A 19,970-nucleotide genomic window follows, 5' to 3' on the forward strand; every position below is an offset into this window, starting at 1 on the left:
GCTGGGGAGAGATAGCAAGGGGAGAAATGCCAGATGTAGGTGATGGGGAGGAAGGCAGCAAATCACACTGCCATGTGTGTTCCTATGCAACAATTTTGCATGTTCTTCACATGTACCCCAAAACCTAAAATGCAATAAAATAAATAAATGGGAAAAAAAAATCCGCCATGCAGCAAGCATTTCCTGAATTCTCAGTGCGGGTTAGGTGCATGGCTGACATATGAATGGTATATCAAAGACAGTGAGCCCTCCTTATCTGTGCATTCCGCATCCCTGAAATCAACCAATCAAATCAACCAACTGCAGATCAAAAATATTTGGAAAAACTGTTCAAAAAATTCCAAAAAGTGTACCACACACTGCACTGACTCCGTGAGAAGGAAGCGACATGGGGGCATTGTACTGGGTATTATAAACCATCCAGAGAGGACCGAAGGCACTAGGAGGGTGTGCAGGCTGCAGGCAAACACTGGGCCATCTTCTATCAGGAACATGTGCATCCCCAGAGTTTGGTATCTGTGGGGAGTCCTGGAATCAATTTCCATGGATAGAGAGGGATGATTGCATGTGGTTTATGTATGCATGTGTGAGTGCATATGTGTGTGAATACGCACACACGTAAATATACAAAATGTCGCCCAGACTGCAGTGCAGTGGCACTATCCAGGCTCACTGCAACCTCAGCCTCCCAGGTTCAAGCAATTCTCCTGCTTCAGCCTCCTGAGTAGCTGGGATTCCAGACATGCACCACCAGGTCCAGCTAATTTTTGTATTTTTTTTGGTAGAGATGGGACTTCACCATGTTGGGCAGGCTGGTCTTGAACTGCTGACCTCAGGTGATCCACCTGCTTTGCCTTCTCAAAGTGCTGGAATTACAGGGATCCTATTTACTTTTGAGCAGCCTTGATCTATGCTGGCCTTACTTGGCTTGAGGCTCTCAATGGGATAGGAAGTGTGTCCAGACAGCTGCGTGCTTTCTGTCCATTATTCCTTTTAACCCAGGCCCTGGGGGAGGTGAGAGTGTTGGGTGGTCCCTGGGAGGATGCTCCCTCCTCCATGGCATGGGCTCCTTATGCTGAGAGCTCACAGCAACACCTGGTACAGTGCAGGCTCCCAGAACAGGCTGGCCTGAAGAGGCAGATGAGTGGGCAAACCGGGAAGAGGACTCACGGAGGAGTCCAAGCAGGGACTTCTCTGTGGACCATGGACGAGGCAGGCAGAGAGGAAAGGCTGGGCGTACACTGCGGACAGCGTTACTCCTAGGACACCAGCCACCCAGCTGATCGTTTGGGAAGTGTCTTTGGAGAGAGAAAAGGACCAGTGAAAGTTTTTCTGAATGACAGAGCGCAGGCCACAGCCCAGTTCCTTCTGTAATCGGATGCTGGAAACCATGGAGGACGCCTTGGTGATGGGCGTCTTGGTGGCACGGTAAATGTAGGACTTCACCTTGTGTGTATTGGAGCCAATGCCACCTGTTGTGGTCAGGCAACCCTGGCCTAGGCGGAGGTGTTTCGATAAGGTGGGAAGCGGAAGCAAACACATGAGGTCATTTTCATTTGCCACTCAGCTGCCGTGACAACAGACTCCTACCGGGTCTTTGTTCAGCTGCCCTCACCCGGGAAAGGCAACCTCCGTCTGCCTCCTGGAGGTGGGGATATAGAGCAGAGGGCCCTGGGCAGGACCATCACTAAGATCCAAGGACCCCGATGCAGCAGTGACTGTTCTCCAAAGCCACACGACACATGTGGACCCCACTGAGCAGGTGGGCAGGTGGGCTTGTGCCCCTCACTAGTGCTGTTGGGGCTGACTCTGTGGCTCAGTTACCTCATCAGGAGAGAGAAAGGGGTCGACTAAGCAGCGTCTGCACACGGGGCTCTCTGTGGGGTTAGCTGTTGTCCCTGCACTGATTCCTGTTCATTCCACTGTGCTGCCCAGTTAAGCACCCTCATGGAGATGGGCAAGACAGTGTGGGCGCGCACATGGGGGACTGCTGCCACACAGGGTCACTCCCCTTTCCCTCCCGCTCGTTTCCTTCCACCTCCATCTCTCTGAAACCAGAGAATCAGGGCCGGGGCCTTTGCAGCAGGCAGAGAACGCCTGTGTAAATTGGAAAGAGGCTCACTTTCCCAGCCAAGAGATGGGAAGACGAGGCCAGGTGAAGGGTGCTCTGCTGGGCAGCCACAAGCCAGCGCACATGCTCATGGCGTGCTGCAGAGAACGGAGTGGCAGCCTCAGGAACTCCTAACAGGTCTGGGCCCACCCTGGCCCAAAAGCAGAAGCACTAGCAACATCAAGGGGTCTGACGGAAGCACAGGAACAGACTCGAACAAGGAGGAACACAGACACGAAGATCCCGAGGAAGGAACCCCTGCTCCATGGTGGGTGTGAGGCTGCTAGGGACCCAAGCAGGAAACGGGGCTGAGGGTGGGCCGAAACTAACTGAAAACTTACAACCACCGATTTATTCCAGAGCTCACATTCCTTTCCTGTTCACACTCATCTCTGGGGAATTCAGCTCAGATTTTACCCAAATCATTGCATCTCCTTATACTTAATTGGGTGACATTTAGAATAAAACACATGTGCCCTAAAAGATTCAGTAACTCTTGGAGACCATCCTCAGAAAGCCACACCCACACCCAGGAACCGGCCACCCACCCGCACATGTCCTGGAAAGAAAGCCTCATTCGGTAGCTTTGGCCAGCTTTGAGAAAACACCCTCGCAGAAGCATCGGCGGAGCCAGCGGCCAACCCCAGGCCCAAGCTGCACTCGCCCACACCGACAGCCTCCCCTACCTGAGACCAGGGTGAGGCAAACCAGCTGCCCCTCGAGGGTCCCACAGCAGCAAACAGGGGGTGCTTGGGGCATGGAAGTGGGGCGCAGGCACGTTCCAGCTCCAGGCTGGGCTTCGGCAAATGCGAGCACTTCTTTGAGGCCAGCTCTCGGTACTTCCCGGAAACGTACTTTTCCGCACATTTTAAGAATCTTTTCTGTGTTCCTCTTTCACAGGTCACAGAGCACTAAAAATAAGGGAACAAAAGATGTCAGTGAAAAAAAAATCTCTTCTTTTTTGCAAAATCTGTGGGTTAAAATATCAAAGATATCCACTTGAACATTTATATAAGGGTAAACATTCAGTGAAAATTATTGGACCTTAGCATTTTTAAAAGACATTATAAAATCTATCATTAAAAGTAAGAAGATCTTGAGGTCGTAGTGGCACAGCATCATAGGACATACATAGGGACAGGGCAGTCAGAAACCACAAAGGTAGTAATTCTAAAGCTACCATTTCACTGGAAAATTAAAATGCTGTTCTGTCACTGATATTAGAACATACTGAAACTTAATATATAAGGACATGTGGTAACTACCACAGCTCCATGGATTAACCCACCCCGCTGCACGTGTGATGTTGGCCCCCAAAGCAGGGACAGGTAGAAGGAACTCAGGGCTCCCAATCTTCCCTAGGAATCTGAGTGCTGCCTGTGAGGAAAGGAAGCGTGCACGGAGAGCAAATTCCTTAGCTTTCCTTGAGGGCAGGCTCTAAGCTTGAGCTGCCCCAGCTAAAAAATACAAAAACTTAGCCCGGCATAGTGGTGCATGCCTGTACTCCCAGTTACTTGGGAGGCTGAAGGAGGAGAACTGTTTGAACCCAAGAGGCAGAGGTTGCAGTGAGTCTAGATGGCGTCACTGCACTTCAGCCTGGGTGACAGAGAGGGACTCTGCCTAAAAATAAAAAGCAGATAGGATCACATGAAAACCATCAAGAATGATGTGTATCCATATTGCAGACATCCTGGCTTGTGCAGAGGTGCCCTGGGCAAACCAGCAGGCCGGGCAGGAGGCTGCAGCTCTCGCTTGCAGGGAGAACACACAGGAGCAAGGCACACGGTCCCACCACAGACTGGTCACGGAGGGTCTCTGGGCCAGAGGTCCCAGTCCCTGGCACAGCTGTCTCCTTCTGGGGTGGACTGGGTGGTGCTGTGCAGCCCAGTGGACCTCTGCAGGTTCCCAGCAGAGGAACCCAGACGGCAACACCTGCCCAGGTCCTGACCTCACGCTCGCATCTTTAGGCTTACAGGTGTGCCCTTCGTGCATCCTGGTCGAAGATGGAGAGGAGCTGGAACACTCCTCTCAGCTGCTTGCTGATCCAGGCACATGCTCTGGCATGTGTGTGGTGTGGGATATGTGTGTGCACGTATTACATTTCAGGGCAAGGACGTTCTACCTGGACACTGCCCACATATCATGTGTAGACTCTGCCTCTAGGGATGTGCACCTGGGGATATGTCTTTCCCAATGACAGTGCATTAGGTTCTATGGAGTGCTCATTCCTGCCCTCCAGGTGAAAGGGGACGCGAAGTGCATTGTTTGCAATGACAAGCTCACTGAAACGGGCAAGGGGATTCTTACTTTTTAGTGACAAACTGAAACACTGTCTCAACAGGATTCAATGCCTTGCTTGGCACTTCCTACCATTCTGAACAAAGAAGGCATCGTTCAAGGGTGGGGAAAATGCAGTGTCTGATGAGACCCAGGTCCCTCCCTGAGGAGCGTGGGGTCAGGGAGGAGATTTTTCCCATGACTGCTGTGGGAATGCAGAGGCGTAGGTCTGGGTGATCTCACAACACCCCCTTCAGACAGGCTCATGCTTGCCTGGTGGTGCTGTTACCACTCTGTGGAGTGTAATATTTCCCAAGTGCTTTTGGAACCATCTGGTCCAAAGCTAGTCACAAAACCATCAGTATTCCAAACTCATGATTCCAACGTTATTCCCATCATGAAGGGGCCCAGGGCAGCTCCTGAATGGTGCACAGGAAAGGACTTCCCACCTCCTGCAGCACCAGGCGATCAGTTTCAACAAAACAAATGTGAGAGGTTCCTTTTACAAGTAGAACTTGTCTTAGGAAATGGGTGCCATTCCTTCCCAAGCAACCTATGTTTTCCCTGCTCTCCAGCCTCTGTGCATTTCCTGGAATATGGCTACACCTGCCCGGGAGTGAGATGAGTCCCCAGAGCCCTGCTGTCAGTGAGACAAGTGAAGCCCTCTTCTCATGCTCACACCCCATGACCCTCCCCTCCTCTGCTCCATGCTGGACCAGCGATGATGACGTGGATCCTCTGGGTGAGATGCTCCCAGGACATGTCAAAAGCCGAAGGAGATTGAGCAAGGCCATGAGGGTGACGGAAGTCTAAGGGGTGTCCAACGCTAGGGACCAGAACCTTGGCAGTGCAAGGAAGCCAAGTGGAGGTAAAAAGGGAGAAGAGAGAGGAGCAGGAAGAGGAAAAGCAGGGGAGAAGAGGCAGCCCTGAGAAGAGAGCTGGCCAGCCTCGTTCCCTGGAGACCAGCATGCCTACCTGGGACCAGGCGGACACCAGCCACTGCAGCTTCCTGGGCTTGTGGCAGCGCTGGAGCAGACAGGCTTCGTGAGTCCTGGGCCTGGGCTCCGAGGTGCAGACAGCGTCAGGCAGCAGCTGTGCTCTGGCTGAGGGGTTGGTGCTCTTACAGGCCACTGCCCGCTTCCTCCACCCCTTCCCACAGGTGTGCGAGCACTGCACGGAAAAGCCAGGATCAGCGCCCAGCGAGGGCCACAAGCAACACAGCACATCCTGCAGGGGCCCTGCCGCCACCCTTGCCAACCCCACCCAGGTTACCTCTGCCCAGGGCCCGGCGCTCCATGCAGGTGGGCAGCTGTGAGCATTGCAGGCCTGCCTGCTGGAGGGAGCAGGCTGTGGGCACAGGCTGGCTGGGACTGGCTCTGACTCATAGTGCACCTGCCGTGTGCACTTCACGGGGCGGCTCTGGGCACCCCCACCGCATGTCCGGCTGCAGGCACTCCAGTTCCCCACGGACCAGCTGTGGAAGGACAAAGAGACCTCAGTGAGGAACGGCACCATCACTCTGATAGAAGCAGCCCCACATCTGATGTGGAGGCGGCTGTGAGGTTTCCCAGCCACGGTCTGCAGTTATTTTCAGTTCCACCTTTCCCAGGCAAGCATTCCTCCCAGACTCTCCCTACCCCTGCTGTTTCTCACCTCCCAGATCCTGATTAATGCTCTGCCATTCCTTCCCTTTCCCTGGCTTTTGGGTTCCAGTGGAGTTGGAAAGAACCCTATTTGGCACAGTGTGTCTGTTCTCTTTTTTTTTAAAAAATGCAAAATTACAAACATATAAAAAATAAGACACTCTGGGTTCCTGTCTGCTCAACTTTGGCAATTTTCAGCATATGCCCCCAATTCCTATGGCATTTTGAAGGTGATTCCAGACATGAGCATATCTCAGTATGCAGCCCTAAAAAATAAGGAATTTTTTTAACATAATCATAATATCATCATAACATCTTGAGCATTAATGATTCTTTAACATCCCTGAACGTTTAGTGTCCCATTTCCCAGCTGTGTAATCAATGCCATCATAAAATATGTTTGAGGAATCCAATAAACTCCAGATATTGCAACAGATTCACATCTCTTTTATTCTTTAGGATTTCCCTTAAATTTCATTTGTTTTTATGTTCAATATATTTGTTAAAGAAACCGGATCTTTCCCTCACTGAGTCTCCCACAGTGTGTTTTGCTCATTACAGGACTCCTGGAATTACACGTCTGTGGTGCTGGTTCTCATGTTCCTTTGTCCTCTGTCTTTTAATTCTTTAGTGGTTGGATCTAGATTTCAGATTCGGGTTCCATTTTCTCCTATGATTATTTCACAAGTGATCATGCATTCTTCCAGCAGGAGGCTCATGATGTCTGATTATCTTTCTTTTGACTTGTTAGCAGCTGTTGATGCTTGTAAATGCATTTTCCTTTCCTAGTGATAAAATCATACCCCATTAACACGTATGTTGTCAGGTGACGGGGTACAGAGTGGAGTCAGAGCCAGGCTTTGCCCAGTGGCATCACCTTTAATCAAGATACTGCACCTGAGTGTGTCTACCAAGCCTTAGCTGGTTTTGCACAAGCCCATCTGCAGGAGGGCTTGGCGTGCACCCTGGAGGGGCTGTCAAGAGGAAGGGGGAAACATGGTCCCATAACAGGGACTCACTGGGCAGGAGGGCTTGGGCTTCTTCCTGGAGTCACTTCTGAGGACTTGATGATTTCTGTTCCTGTAAATTTCCCTGCGCAACTCCCGGTGGGCCAGGGGATGGGAGGTGAGCTGGCTTCCTCACCACCTCCTCCCAGCACATCAGTGCAAAGCACCAGGGGTCACACCTAGGGGCTGTCTGCAAGCCTCTGCCTGCAGCTGTGTCTGTGCTGAGGACAGGTGCGGTGCATCCTGTCTTCCACTCTACAGCATTGCTAAGTAGAGTTGGGGCAACAGTGATTTTCTCCTGAAACTCGGGGTAAACCCGGGGACTTGTGGAAATGCCCAGGCTTCTCCTTTGACCTTCCATCCTGTTCCCAACACTGAACCCCACAGTCACCCTCAGGTTTAGGTGTCAAAGCAGAAGCCCAGAGAGCTTGGCCAGAAACTCGAGAGGCGCCTCTGGCAGCAGCCACGTCACCTGGGAGAGGTATTCTGGAGAATGGCATTTGTGGACACAAGTTACACAGAGAGAGACATAAAGGAGAAGGGAAATCCCACCACAATCCCTCCTACGAACACCACTGCGATGACTTCCTCACTCTTGCTCCTGCTGTTTTCTGTGTGTAAACATATTTTTTAACATGGCTAAGAGCAGATAGTATATGCAAGTTTTATTCAGCCTTCAAAAAATTCAATGTCTAGGCTGGGTGTGGTTGTTCATGCCAGGAATCGCAGCTCTGTCATTCCAGCCCGAGGGAGGAGGAATAAGCCTAGGAGGAAAATGCTTAAGCCTAGGAGCTTGAGACCAGCCTGGGCAACATGGCAAAACCCCATCTCCATACACACAAAATACAAAAATTAGCTGGGTGAGGTGGTACACACCTGAAGTCCCTGCTACTCGGGAGGATCACTTGAGCACTTGAGCCCAGGCAGTTGAGGCAGCAGTGAGCTGTGATTGCATCACTGCACTCCAGCCTGGCTGACAAAAGTGGACTCTGTCTCAAAAAAATACAATACAATAAAATAAATAAATAAAAATTCATGGTCCAAAACAAGCGTTTTGCTTATACTTGAAAAACTTTATAAACACATTTCAGTGTCTCTAATTCCACAGGCTGAACCAAGGTAGACAGGCATCCGAAGAAGAAAACGCAGACAAAAAAGGTTTGGACCCCAAGCTCCAAGAGATCTAGGAACATCCTGAAACTATCCCAGTTCTATGCGTGCCTGGCTGGACGTGATTTCTGAGCAAAATGATGAGTGTCTTTCCTCAAGTTCTCCAGGGAGCCTGTGACTCAAGTAATTTTAGAGCCAAGGTCTGGACTCTTCTGAAAGTCCCGAGGATGAATTAGGTGGTGGAACCTCCAAGTAGAGGGAAATTGACGCTACTTCCTGGATGGGAAACAGAATCGATCCCACCCTGAACTCTCGACAGCCAGGCTGCATTACTTACTGCCTTCAGACCGGGCACTGTGATAGTTTTACTAACTTTTGTTTGTAGAAACCTTGAATTTATTTTGTACCAAGTGTGTTTACTGGGGAGAGTCGATGATATTTTTAAGAAAATTATAAAAAGCCAAAAATGCAAATTTGTGTACACATAAAAAGTAAACGCATCCGGGCCATAGGAGTTCCCCATGTGGATTGTGGTAACACTTCGATTTTTCAGTGTCAACACGATTAGTGTGTTGTTTTTATTTAATTCCACGTTAAGCCACCTAAATTACATAACGCTAGTTATGAAAGATTGGTCCTTGGCTTCCTGGCTGTGATAGTTCTGCCGGAAAGCCTCTCAGTTACTCTGTGGCCGCTTCTACGTGCGTTCACGCTGTTTTTAACTTTCCTCCCATTTCTTACATTTGCTCTCCCAATCCTGCAGCCTTATACATTATGACGGGTGTTCTACATGGAGGCTGTAAAAGTCACGCTGGCTGTTCAAGAGCTTTTCACACCTCCTCGTTAAGTCTTCTGTCTCCACCATCTTAAGACATTCCAACTGGGTCGATCCACTCTCTGCCTTCTCTCTTAGCTGCACATCATTAAAAAAATCCTCCTGAACAAAGCTCCTTCATACCACATCTGGAAACCCCAAGTGTCTTTTTCATTTACCAAACAGAGCTTGAGGGAAATGTCTTCATGTCAGCTCACGAATGAGTTGACCTCCACACAGGCTTCTGTGCTAATGTCTCATGGTTCCATGAACAGAAACAAGCTGTTCAGTAGCTCACCGGTGGCCACAGCGTTCCCACTTTGTTTTGGTTTTCCTAAGTCCACCAGCTGGAAAAATGCAAAGTGGCTGGCATCACCCAAATCGGTTTCCAGGGCGGGACTCTGGAGACGCAGCCCCCACAAGCCCTCAGGACCTCCACTGCCCAATGCTCCCTCCCGGGGTGCGCCTCTGTGGCTCTCAGCACTGCCCAGAAAGGCGATGGAGTTTACAGCTTCACTCAACAGCCTAGCCAGGATTTCCTGGTATCATCTAATCAATATGTAACATCCTTAATGGCAAATAGTCTTTAGTCATTTCTCAACGAAATCACTCCCTCTTTCCCATTAAAAAAATTTGAAATAACATTTTGGTTTCTGTATGTAGTACTTTCTTTAAAAATGCAAGTTTCCAAAAAGGGTTTAGTAAAATCCCTTGTCATGATGCATCACACCAGCGGGCTATGTGTTGTGATGACGATTCAGACGCAGAGACCAGTGCTGGGCAGACCCCAGTTGCTGCAACAGGCCGAGCCCCACCGGGGCGGCCATGCTCTGCTGGTGGATTTCACATCCGCAAATCTCCCCGAGTCCTCCCTTTTAGAATTTAGTTTCAGTTTCCTCTGTCTGTTGATTCTTTTTGAAGTTTCACCATTCTTGCTCTGTTTTCAAGAATAACTCTTGGCCTCCTTTATAGTCCTGTCTTATAACACAGTAAAGACAGGGAATAACAATGCGGCAGAAGCCTTGTCATGAGACAAACCTACAAGAGGCAGTGATGAACAGTAGGGGCTCCAGCTGCCGGCTGGATTCAGTTCCAGCGGGGCAGGTGCTGGATGCTGTGAGGCAACATTAGAACACAGCATTCACTAGGCGGTGCCTCTTCAGCATCAGAGTTGGACGTGGGCACTCCTGATGTCCGCATGCTGCTATATGGTCACAGTTTTCCAGTAGGCTGTTCTAAATTAAACTGTTCATGTCACTAACTGTATTCAGATACTCACAGGCTGCAGACTCAATGGCCCAGGGGCCAACACAGCTGCCAGCATGGTCTGGCAGGATCAGTATTACTTGGCTTTTGAAGACGCAACAATCTTGTCATCATATAAAATAGCAGCATGTTCACGTGTATAATCTGAGATCTAATGTAATGTGTTTTAAAGATAACAATGCACATTCAACAATAAACAGATGACAGTTGGAAAAATCTGCCTTTTCTATAGGAAGAACATTACTTAACAAATTAACTGAGAGGGCAGGCCGGCTGTAAGCTGAAAGAAAGTACAGTGGCCAAGATCAGCAGAACTTGGAAGACACTGATGTCCCAAGCCTGTGTGGCAGGTGGCCAAGGGCCTTTTAGCTTGTTTTCCTCCTCTCTGGCTTGGAGATTTGCTATGGGTCTAGGACAAAAGACATTTCATCAGTGTCACCTGGTGCCAGCGACACTCCAAGCAAGTTCAGAGGTAGAAGTCCAGCCCTGAAACAATGTTATCCTTAACCAGGTATGTAAATGAGCTTAATAGGTAGACCCAGCTATTAGATAGAATGCACTACGTCCACGCCCAGTGCCTTCTGGAGCAAAGCGCTCCAGTCTCCAAATCCTCCTAAAATCCACAAGTCAGTGCATCAGAAATCAAATTCTCCAGAACCCAACAGTCAGGACGTCAGAAATGACAGCAACATGCCAGCTCCTCCCTCAGTCACAGTTCGCACAGATGTTCCTGACACTGTCTGGCACAGAAGGACCCTCAGACTGTCTCCTGGGAGGTGTCCGTCTAGGATTTAATGCCAAGGTCTGTCTGGTTTTTCACATGGGAACGGACAACTTAGTTCTGACAACTGGTTGACAAGGAACAGGGCCAGCACCCCAGGCCTCACCGTGAGCATTTGGAAGCTTGTGACTTGACAGTCACTTCATTTTCTTCAGCCTCAAAAGTCAAACCACTTTGCTTGGCTTGTGAAACCGAAGGAGAGGTTTACAGCCAGACACAAACACTGAATTGTTTTCATCTCTAAATGCAGGCTTTCTTTCCTGAAACACACAAAGCCAAATCGAGGACATCAAATCTCCCCACAAAGGCAGGGCTGAGGGCGTCAACTTCATGGACTGTGAGCAGCCAAAGGTATGTGCAGAGTTACTGCTCTGAGGCCGACATGCCATTTTTACCAGGTTTTCCTGTCTCACCATCCTGTCATCAGATCTTATCTTAAAAGGAATCAGTATGATCTACAGAGCTTTCACTGACGGGGGGAAAGACAGGGAACATGGAATTATGAGACACACAGACCAAAGAAACTGACCTCGCTTTTCAAAACAGACAGCCTCAATAATTCCCTCTTTCAACAAAAACTCCTCATCTGAGGGTTTCCTCTGCAGAACACTGGGGGCTTTTGCATCCCTATTTAAAAGGGAAGCCATTCAACTCTAAATGACGACAGCACTGTGGTTCTTGGGAGGCTGCCCCTCTGCCCGCTTTCCAGGGAAGACTGGAAGAAAGAGCAATGCACTCTACTTTTTTCATCAGAGTAAGAAGTCTTCTCTTCCTGTCTGGTGTTGATTCCTACGTCCTCTCTGCTGTGCTCCACAGCCGTATAAACCATTGCTTACAGACATCTCCACCTGGGGGGTAAAGGGCATCCAGAGCCAGTGATCCCCATCTTTGCCCTCTATGCGCTGGGAAGGGATCCAGCATTGTCACATTTACCAGCCTCGTCTTATGTTTGTGGAGACTGAGCTCCCAGAACCAAGGAGATGCACACCCGACTGCCAGTCCCTCTCCAAAACAGCACTGTTGTCAAAGTCAGAATCATTCTTGGTCTGCACAAAAGAACGAGAGTCTTTTGTCCTCTTCAGGTTTCTGTGCTGGAAGGACACCTCTCCCTTGTCACTGCTGTGCCCCTTCAACACCCACCCATTGTGCCAACGATTTCTATCTACTACAAACACCTTTGCTGTGGACTAAAAACGACTGGGGTGGAAACACACGGGCAGGCAACCTAATGATCTGGGCCTGATTGCATCTGAGGTTGAGTCCTGTCTGTGTAAGAGGTAACTCCCTCCACTTTACCAGGCTTAACATCCAACGTTCTCATGTCCAAGGATAGCACAAAGGGGCAGCTGCTGTGGGACTCTCAAACACCTGCACATTCCTGGTCTCGCTCCTGTTCTGTATGAACCAGAAATCCGATGGCCCTGGTCTCTAGGGGTTAGGGATCAGGAATCTGAAACTGTACAATGCCCTGAGGGCCTGGATGGCTGGCAGCTTTGGAAACATGATTTTGGAAATGTAACATCCAACTCTTCAGAAAATCCCCGAGACTGGCCATGAAAATTCTGAGCAACTCTCCCTTCCCCTTTGCGGCCTCAATTTCTTGTAATAAAGTTGTACTATTTATATTTTTTAACCATTATGAGAACTAACTAGAATGTGCCAATACAAAAACTGGGGATGGCGGGAGAGTCTGGTCAATTGACTCTTCCAGAGAAAACAGATGCTTTCGTTCCCTGTCATTAGCATCTCGGCAAAGCCCATCTGAGCTCCTCTGTGGAGCAGCCTCTCTGGTTCTGCACAGCCCTCCTGGTTGGGAAGAGCATGTCTGCAGCAGGCTGCTGGCCCAGAGCCCGTGACTTAGCCTCTGTGAGTGCAGTCATGGAAGCTTGAGTTCCTTCTCAAAGGGGGACCCTCCCAGAACCCAAGGGGTTTCAGAGCCGGGATGGACCCCAGCTGCTTCCTTTTATATACTGACTCTTCCAATATTGAAATAAAGAGATCTGAAACATAAAGGTAGTGATCTCCAATATGAACATCCTCTCAAGCCTCCTGAACAGCCCAGTTTACAAACTGCGGAGATATTCCAAGCCAAGGATGCTCTACCCTCAGGGCAAGATCTGAAACGTACGCTGTATTTGGACGTGGAAGGTTGTAATGGAGATCCTGGTTACTGGGAACACTGTTTGGGTTACAAAGATTCTTCTGCTACCCCGGCATTGAAACACACAGTGGTTTTCCACAGGGCATATAACTTCCGGTGTGAGACCCCTCAGCTTTCTAGTCCCAGGAGGGCAGAGCACTAGCATATTTATTCTGTGTGCTTGATCGACTTCTGTCCTGCTGGCTTTCTACCTGTCTGTTCCGTTCATCTCTGGACACTAGATGCGCTGCCTGGCTGGGCTCCTCCCTGCCCACTGGTTTGCTTCCAGCCTCATTAGAAACTCTTCTTCAGTCATTCTGAAGTGACACATCAGACTCACCACGTCTTTCCATCCCTTGGCAAAGTACATTGGCGGCTGCCCACACCGTGCCAAGCGCCAGCGGGTGAGGTGCCAACCTTGCCCAGGGATGTCAGCATCCTTCTGCTGCCACTCCAGGGCTCACAGGGAATGGGTCGCGTCTGCCCTCCAATCTGTTTATGGCAGCTGAACTTGTTACTGGAATTGCGTAATGTGATTAAATTTGGTGTAGCTCCATGAAACACGAGCATTAGACAAGAAAGGCTGTTCCTATGAAAACGAAGCTAAATCTTTGGGATGACTCAGTTGAGACCAGTCATTAAACGGCATTGCTGTCAAATTAGGTGTGGCTGAGACAAACGTAAAATACTGAGGAAACATAAAAATTTTAAAATGACTTCCCACTCAGATACATGGGACAAGTTTCATCCTTCTTTAAAGAAACCCAAGATGTAAATCACATGCCATGAGCATGTTTGATGAAATGGCCCACTGAGAGACTTCCATAGGTGGGGCCTGCTCAAAAAAAGTTTTGGCCTCAATTAAAAGAATTAGCAAATGAATGCATATATATGTCTTTTAAGTGAAAATAAATGTTTCAGGTATATATAATGTGTGCATTTTTTAAAGTCATTTTTTCCCTCCATCTACTTTTTTCATCAGAGTAAGAGAAGTCTTCTTCTCGGTCTGGTGATGACTTCTGCAACCTCTCTGCTGTGCTCCACAGCTGTAGACATTGCTTACAGACATCTCCATCTGGTGGGTAATGGGCATCCAAGCCAGCGATCCCCATCTTTGCTCCCTCTTCCCTTCCTGCCACCTGCCTTCCTTTCATCCCAGAAGTGGGATGCCCCTGGCCTCACCCTCCAGCCTTTTCCTGATGCCGCCAAATCACACAGACCCTGCTTCCCCATTTTCCAGCAAAGCTACTCCCTCCTGTGTATCTGATATTCATGTTGGCTGAGTCTGTGATGGTTAATTTTATGTGTCAACTTCTCTAGACTGCAGTAGACAAATATTTAGCCCAGCATTATTCTAGACATTTCTGTGACAGCATATTCAGGTGAGATAAACACTGAAATCTGTAGACTTCGAGTGAAGTTGATGACCTCCCATAACGGGGCTGGGCCTCATCCAGTCTGTTGAAGGCCTGAATAGAAGGAGGTCCCCCAAAAGGAGGGAATTCTGGACTTCAGACTTGAACCGCAATACTGAACTCTTTCTTGGGCATCTGGTCTGCTGATCTGTCCTGCAGATTTTGGACTTACCAGTCCCCACAATCACATGAGCCAATTCCTTAAAACAAATCTTTCTTTGTCTCTTGTCAGCTAAAAAAAAAAAAAAAAAAGGGCAGGCTTTTAAAGAATTAAAGTTAGTTTTATTTAGAAGTCTTATCAAGGACTGCAGTGCAGGAAGGCCCTTACCTCACACAGGCACATCCACATCTGATTAGTTCTGGTTCTTTGCAGAACTCTAATAATATAAGATCCCTGTCATTTTTCACAGGAATTGCTCCTTAATTGCCCCCTAGCTTCTGGGTCTGAGTTGATAAAAGCCAGTCTCCACTCTGCTGCCAGGAATAAGTGTTTTCAGTGCAAACATGACACAGCATTACTATAATATTAGAAGTTCTCCATGGCTGCCCATTTCCCAGGGCACAGGGCTCAAGCACATTGACCTGTGGCATCTGCCCCCCACCTTTCTGAATGCTCAGGAGCCCCCGTGTGTCAGGGGCTCGGGAGTTCAAAGCTCCCAGGAAGGGGTCCCTCAGCTGTTGAGTAAAGAGGGGCTGTGTTGGCAAGATGCCCAGGGTGGCAAATCTCGGGAGTCACTGCCTTTAGGTCCAGACCTACGGGTTTGTTTGGTTGCTCCAAGTAACCTAACTAACATGTCCACTGGTTGTTTCCTTTACCAAACGATCTATCTGGCAGTCTTGCCCTATAGGTGTTCCCTGCCTCAGCAATGTGGTAAACTCCTAACCTCTTAGGGGAAAGGAACACAAGCTCACCACAAGCACACCAGAAAGGCACGGGCACGGAGGGAAACACAGCTGCTCACGATCTCCGGACAAAGAAACGCCCTCTCATAGCACCCAGGCTCCAGGACGGGCCTGCCCACCTCAGCCCCTGAAACCCGGCCAGCTTCTTTCTGACAGTGCTGGAGGGAGACATCGTGACGCAGGGACGGTAAGAATGAAATCACATATTTTAAGGAAATGAAAGAGACTGATTTGCCGAGCGAGAGGAAACAGCATGGAAGACCTCTGAGGGATTCGTCCTGGGCAGGAGGCCACTTTGCCCACTGAGTATTTTCTTCTCACACAAAGGACTTGCGTGAGGGAACCGAGAAAGGAAGCTGGGAACACACGGCCACACGAGGCAGTGACTCCTGCCCGTCCTCAGGTTCAATGCCACACTCATCGAGCTAAGAATGTGCCAATGCCGTCATCAGAAAAATAATGTTAGGAATTACATCTCATAAATTAAAAGAGAGCTAGAAAACCATGACACCACCAGAGGCCTCTTCCTGCCACCTGCATACAGGACAGGAAGTGGCCTGTCAAGGTCCTCTCCATCTCTGGGTCCTGGACTGGGTCTCCTGGACTCACAGGGTGACTGTGGCTTCCATTACCATGAGACACACCGCCTGTGCCTTTCCCTCCATCCACAGCATTTGCTCTGTTGAAGGGAATGAGGGAATGTCTGTTATCCCTGTTACAGACCCCACGTAGGGGGCATGGCCCAGGCACCACAAGCCCATGCACCCAGCCACACCCAACTGAGGGCCTCGCTGAATATGAAGAATGGCTATGGGTTGGGCTCGGTGGCTCACGCCTGTAATCCCAGCATTTGGGGGGCCAACGGCAGGGGGATCACAAGCTCGGGAGTTTAAGACCAGCCTGGCCAAGATGGTGAAACCCCGTCTCCACTAAAAATACAAGAATTAGCCAGGTGAAATAGCCAGTGCCTGTAATCCCATGGGAGGCTGAGGCAGGAGAATCATTTAAACCTGGGAGGGGGAGGTTGCCGTGAGCTGAGGTCACGCCACTGCACTCCATCCTGGGCAACAGAGCGAGCTTCCATCTCAACAAAGAAAAAACAAAGAGAAAGAGAATGGCTCTGAAGAGGGACGACAAACAAATGTGTTCCAAGAAGGAGTGAGCGTTAAGATCGGCTGTACAGGAAGTCGACAGTGAAAGGTTATGGCGACAGCAGGGCAAGGAGGACTTCAGTGTGGCAGGAATGACGGCTGCAAGGACAGGGCTTCTGAAGACACTGGCGGAGGCGGCGGGAGGTCCTGGAGGGTCATGGAGGCCACGTGACAGCCTTTGGGTTCCAAGCAAATGACAATGGAGAGCCATGGAAGGCTGGACTTGGAGAAGTGTCTATACTGGGTTTGCATTTTATTTTATTTGTAATTTATTATTATTATTTATTATTATTATTTTGAGATGGAGTCCCACTCTGTCACACAGCTGGAGTGCAGTGGTGCAATCTCAGCTCACTGCAACCTCTGCCTTCTGGGTTCAAGCCTTTTTCCTCCTGCCTCAGTCCCCCCAGTAGGTGCCCAGCTAATTTTTAGTAGAGACGGGATTTCATCATGTTGGTCAGGCTAGTCTCAAACTCCTGACCTCAGGTGATCTGCCCCCCTCGACTGCCCAACGTTCTGGGATTACAGGTGTGAGCCACCGCACCTGGGCTGGGTTTGTATTTTCTTTTCTTTCCTTTTTTATTTTCCCCAAAGCCAGCCTTCATTACAATCCAAGGGTTTGTATTTTAGAAAGATCACTGTCACTGCAGAATGAATAAGACACTAGAGGAGGCTAGACTGTAGGTAGAAATTTCTACTCAAATCTTCTGAGGCTGCACGGGTGAGAGCTGGTGGCTCGGCTATGACTAGAGGCTCATTTCCACTAGAGGGGGGCATTCTGTCTGTCCACAAAACCTACACTTTATGACATTTCATCAGTGCCTCCGTGAAACTCACAGGACTGGGCGCATCAAAAATACTAAACATTTGTTGATGAGTTGACAACGAACATCAGCCTCCTCAATTCACAGATACAGAGCTATGTTATTTGTTAAATATAGTAACACCACTAGAAGTTTCCTGTGGATATAGGAATCCATAAAGTTATAATCATGCACCAACAGGGCAACCCAAATCGAAGTTCTTTGGGAAGGCTTGCCCTGGTCCATGACCCTGGCTGGCTGACTGCCCAAGGACAGCCTTCCCTGTGTCTGAGGCCTTGCGGTGTGGGGGACCGGGGGAAGAAGTGGTGCCTCTGTGGTCAGGATGCCTGTGCTCCAATGTCAGCTCCACCCTTGCCAGCTGGGAAGCCTTCAGGAAATCACTGGACACCAACATTTCCATTTTCTCCTCCACAAAGGGGAGATGGTCACAGTATCTTTCCTATGCAGTGCTGGGCAGGCTGGGAGGACTAGCAGAGAGGAAGTGCTGGGGAGGGGCTAGCTGTGTTATCACGATTTCATTCCTTCACCTTTTCCTCATCCTGTCCCCTGCCTCTGCTCCTCCTCTACGTCACCTGGGAAAGGGATCTCATTCACAAGCGATTCACATGACTCCAGACATTCAGTCCCTCAGCCTATGTACAAGAGGGAAGCCACGTTTCCCACAGCAGTATTATTTTATACTTATTGTATATACCCCTTCTGAAAATCAACAAAGAACCACTCAACACATGGCTGGTAAATACAAATTTTTAAAAAGAAAAAAATCACAGAGACACAGACATCAATTTTGTGTATTGCCTCATGGTGATTTTCTGGCATGGGTAAAAATGATGTAATGACGTGGCCATTACATGCAAACAATGTGATTCTTGAATATTTACTCCTGTGAGAACTATTAAGGCATTTCACAATTTCTACAATTAGAAGGACGGGGAGTGCGGAAACAATGCTCCCAAGCAGCGGTCACTGGACGGATTTATTTAAACCCAATGAAAAGAAAGTGATGCCATCTCAATGACGCCAGACGAGCCCCGCACAGGTGTTCTCCACCTCGCCTGGGGAGAGAATGAGAGCAAATGGCCACAGAGGGAAGAGCAGGCCATTCAGGTCCTATGTCGTGAAGATTTACAAGGGGAAAAAAAATACTGCCAGTGCCTCTTACAAACCACGTCTTTCAACAGAAAAATGATATTAAATACTTGATTAACTCCAAAGAGAAGTTGCTGAAGCCTACTGCACCATGGAAACAAGGAGAATTTTACGAACGCTTGAACTGCCTTTGGGCAACACCTTTTTTTTTTTTTTTTTTTTAGAGACAGAGTTTGCTCTTGTTGCCCAGGCTGGAGTGCAATGGCATGGTCTAGCTCACTGCAATCTCTGCCTTCCAGGTTCAGGCTCCTGTCTCAGGCTTCTGAGTAGCTAGGATTACAGGCATGTGCTGCCACATCCAGCTATTCTTTGCATTTTTAGTAGATATGGGGTTTCACCATGTTGGTCAGGCTGGTCTTGAACTACTGACCTTAGATGATCCACCTGCCTCACCTCCCAAGGTGCTGAGATTACAGGACTGAGACATGCGCCTGGCCTGGGCAATACCTTATTAGCATTCCCAGGGGAGAAGTGGCCCTTCTGCCGTAAAGTTCATGGACCGTGATCGTGAGACCACTGACTTCATTTAGACATTTTAGCAGCTGGCTAGAAATGGCTTCCTCATGCAATTTAGGTGAAAACCAGCTGCAAGAACACAAGCTTTTGTGTTACACAGATTTGATGATTTCAGATCTAACTTGCTGCTTTACCTGCAAAATTTTCCTATCCTGAAGATCAGCCATTTTCTTGAGAAAGGAAATATGTTTCCTAAATTGCTGAGAAGGTACATGTGCTAAACAATACATCATCTAAATCAACAAAAGATACTTGCACACTAATAACGAGAAGACCGTAGACCGAAGCCAGGTTTAGGTTTTCTGAACTACTTGTAAATCCATGGCCATTAACACTGTTATTTTGCCCTGATTAAAAGGTGATGTAGCACTTTCGATTAAGACACTCGTTTTGCTGGAGGATGCTGTCACCTAGCCCAAAAGTTGGCAAATATCTTATTAAAGGGCCAGATAGGAAATATTTCAGGCAGGTGGCGATCTCTGCTCCCAGGATTCACCCCTGCTGCATCAGTGAGAAGACCACTGGAGACCCCGTGTAAATGAACAGGCCTGAATATTCTGACAAAATCTCACTTACACAATCAAGTATGGCAGGCTGCACTTGGCACACAGACCATAGGTTGCCACCTACTGATTTAACCAATACTATTTATAAAAAACAGGATTGAACATCTCTGAGGAAGCCAGGAAGCAACTAGTGTGGTTATAACACCCAAGACACCTTCCAAGATAGACCTGTTGGAGTTTGATATCGATGTTGAGCCTAGCCACCGTGGATTACTAGATTAGGACAAACGACCCCGTTGTTGGGAATGTTAACAATGAAATAACAGCAATAGCAACAAACAGCAACAAGCCCCACATA

At 48.7% G+C, this 19,970-nt stretch overlaps 1 protein-coding gene across 2 annotated transcripts in view; it reads right to left on the minus strand.

Annotated features, from left to right (window-relative positions):
- Positions 1-19,970, minus strand: part of ADAMTS16 (ADAM metallopeptidase with thrombospondin type 1 motif 16) — a 195,189-nt gene that overhangs the window by 22,772 nt on the left and 152,447 nt on the right. For both annotated transcript variants that reach the window (XM_032279138.1, XM_032279137.1), the window contains 3 exons: positions 5,660-5,861; positions 5,363-5,557; positions 2,797-3,021 (listed from right to left, as the gene is read on the minus strand). In XM_032279138.1, the coding sequence (XP_032135029.1) occupies positions 2,797-3,021; positions 5,363-5,557; positions 5,660-5,861 (622 nt within the window). The remainder of the gene's footprint in view (positions 1-2,796; positions 3,022-5,362; positions 5,558-5,659; positions 5,862-19,970) is intronic.

This window comes from Sapajus apella, unplaced genomic scaffold (genome assembly GCF_009761245.1).
Source record: "Sapajus apella isolate SASKATOON/1434 unplaced genomic scaffold, GSC_monkey_1.0 scaffold11, whole genome shotgun sequence".
Lineage (NCBI taxonomy): Eukaryota > Metazoa > Chordata > Mammalia > Primates > Cebidae > Sapajus > Sapajus apella.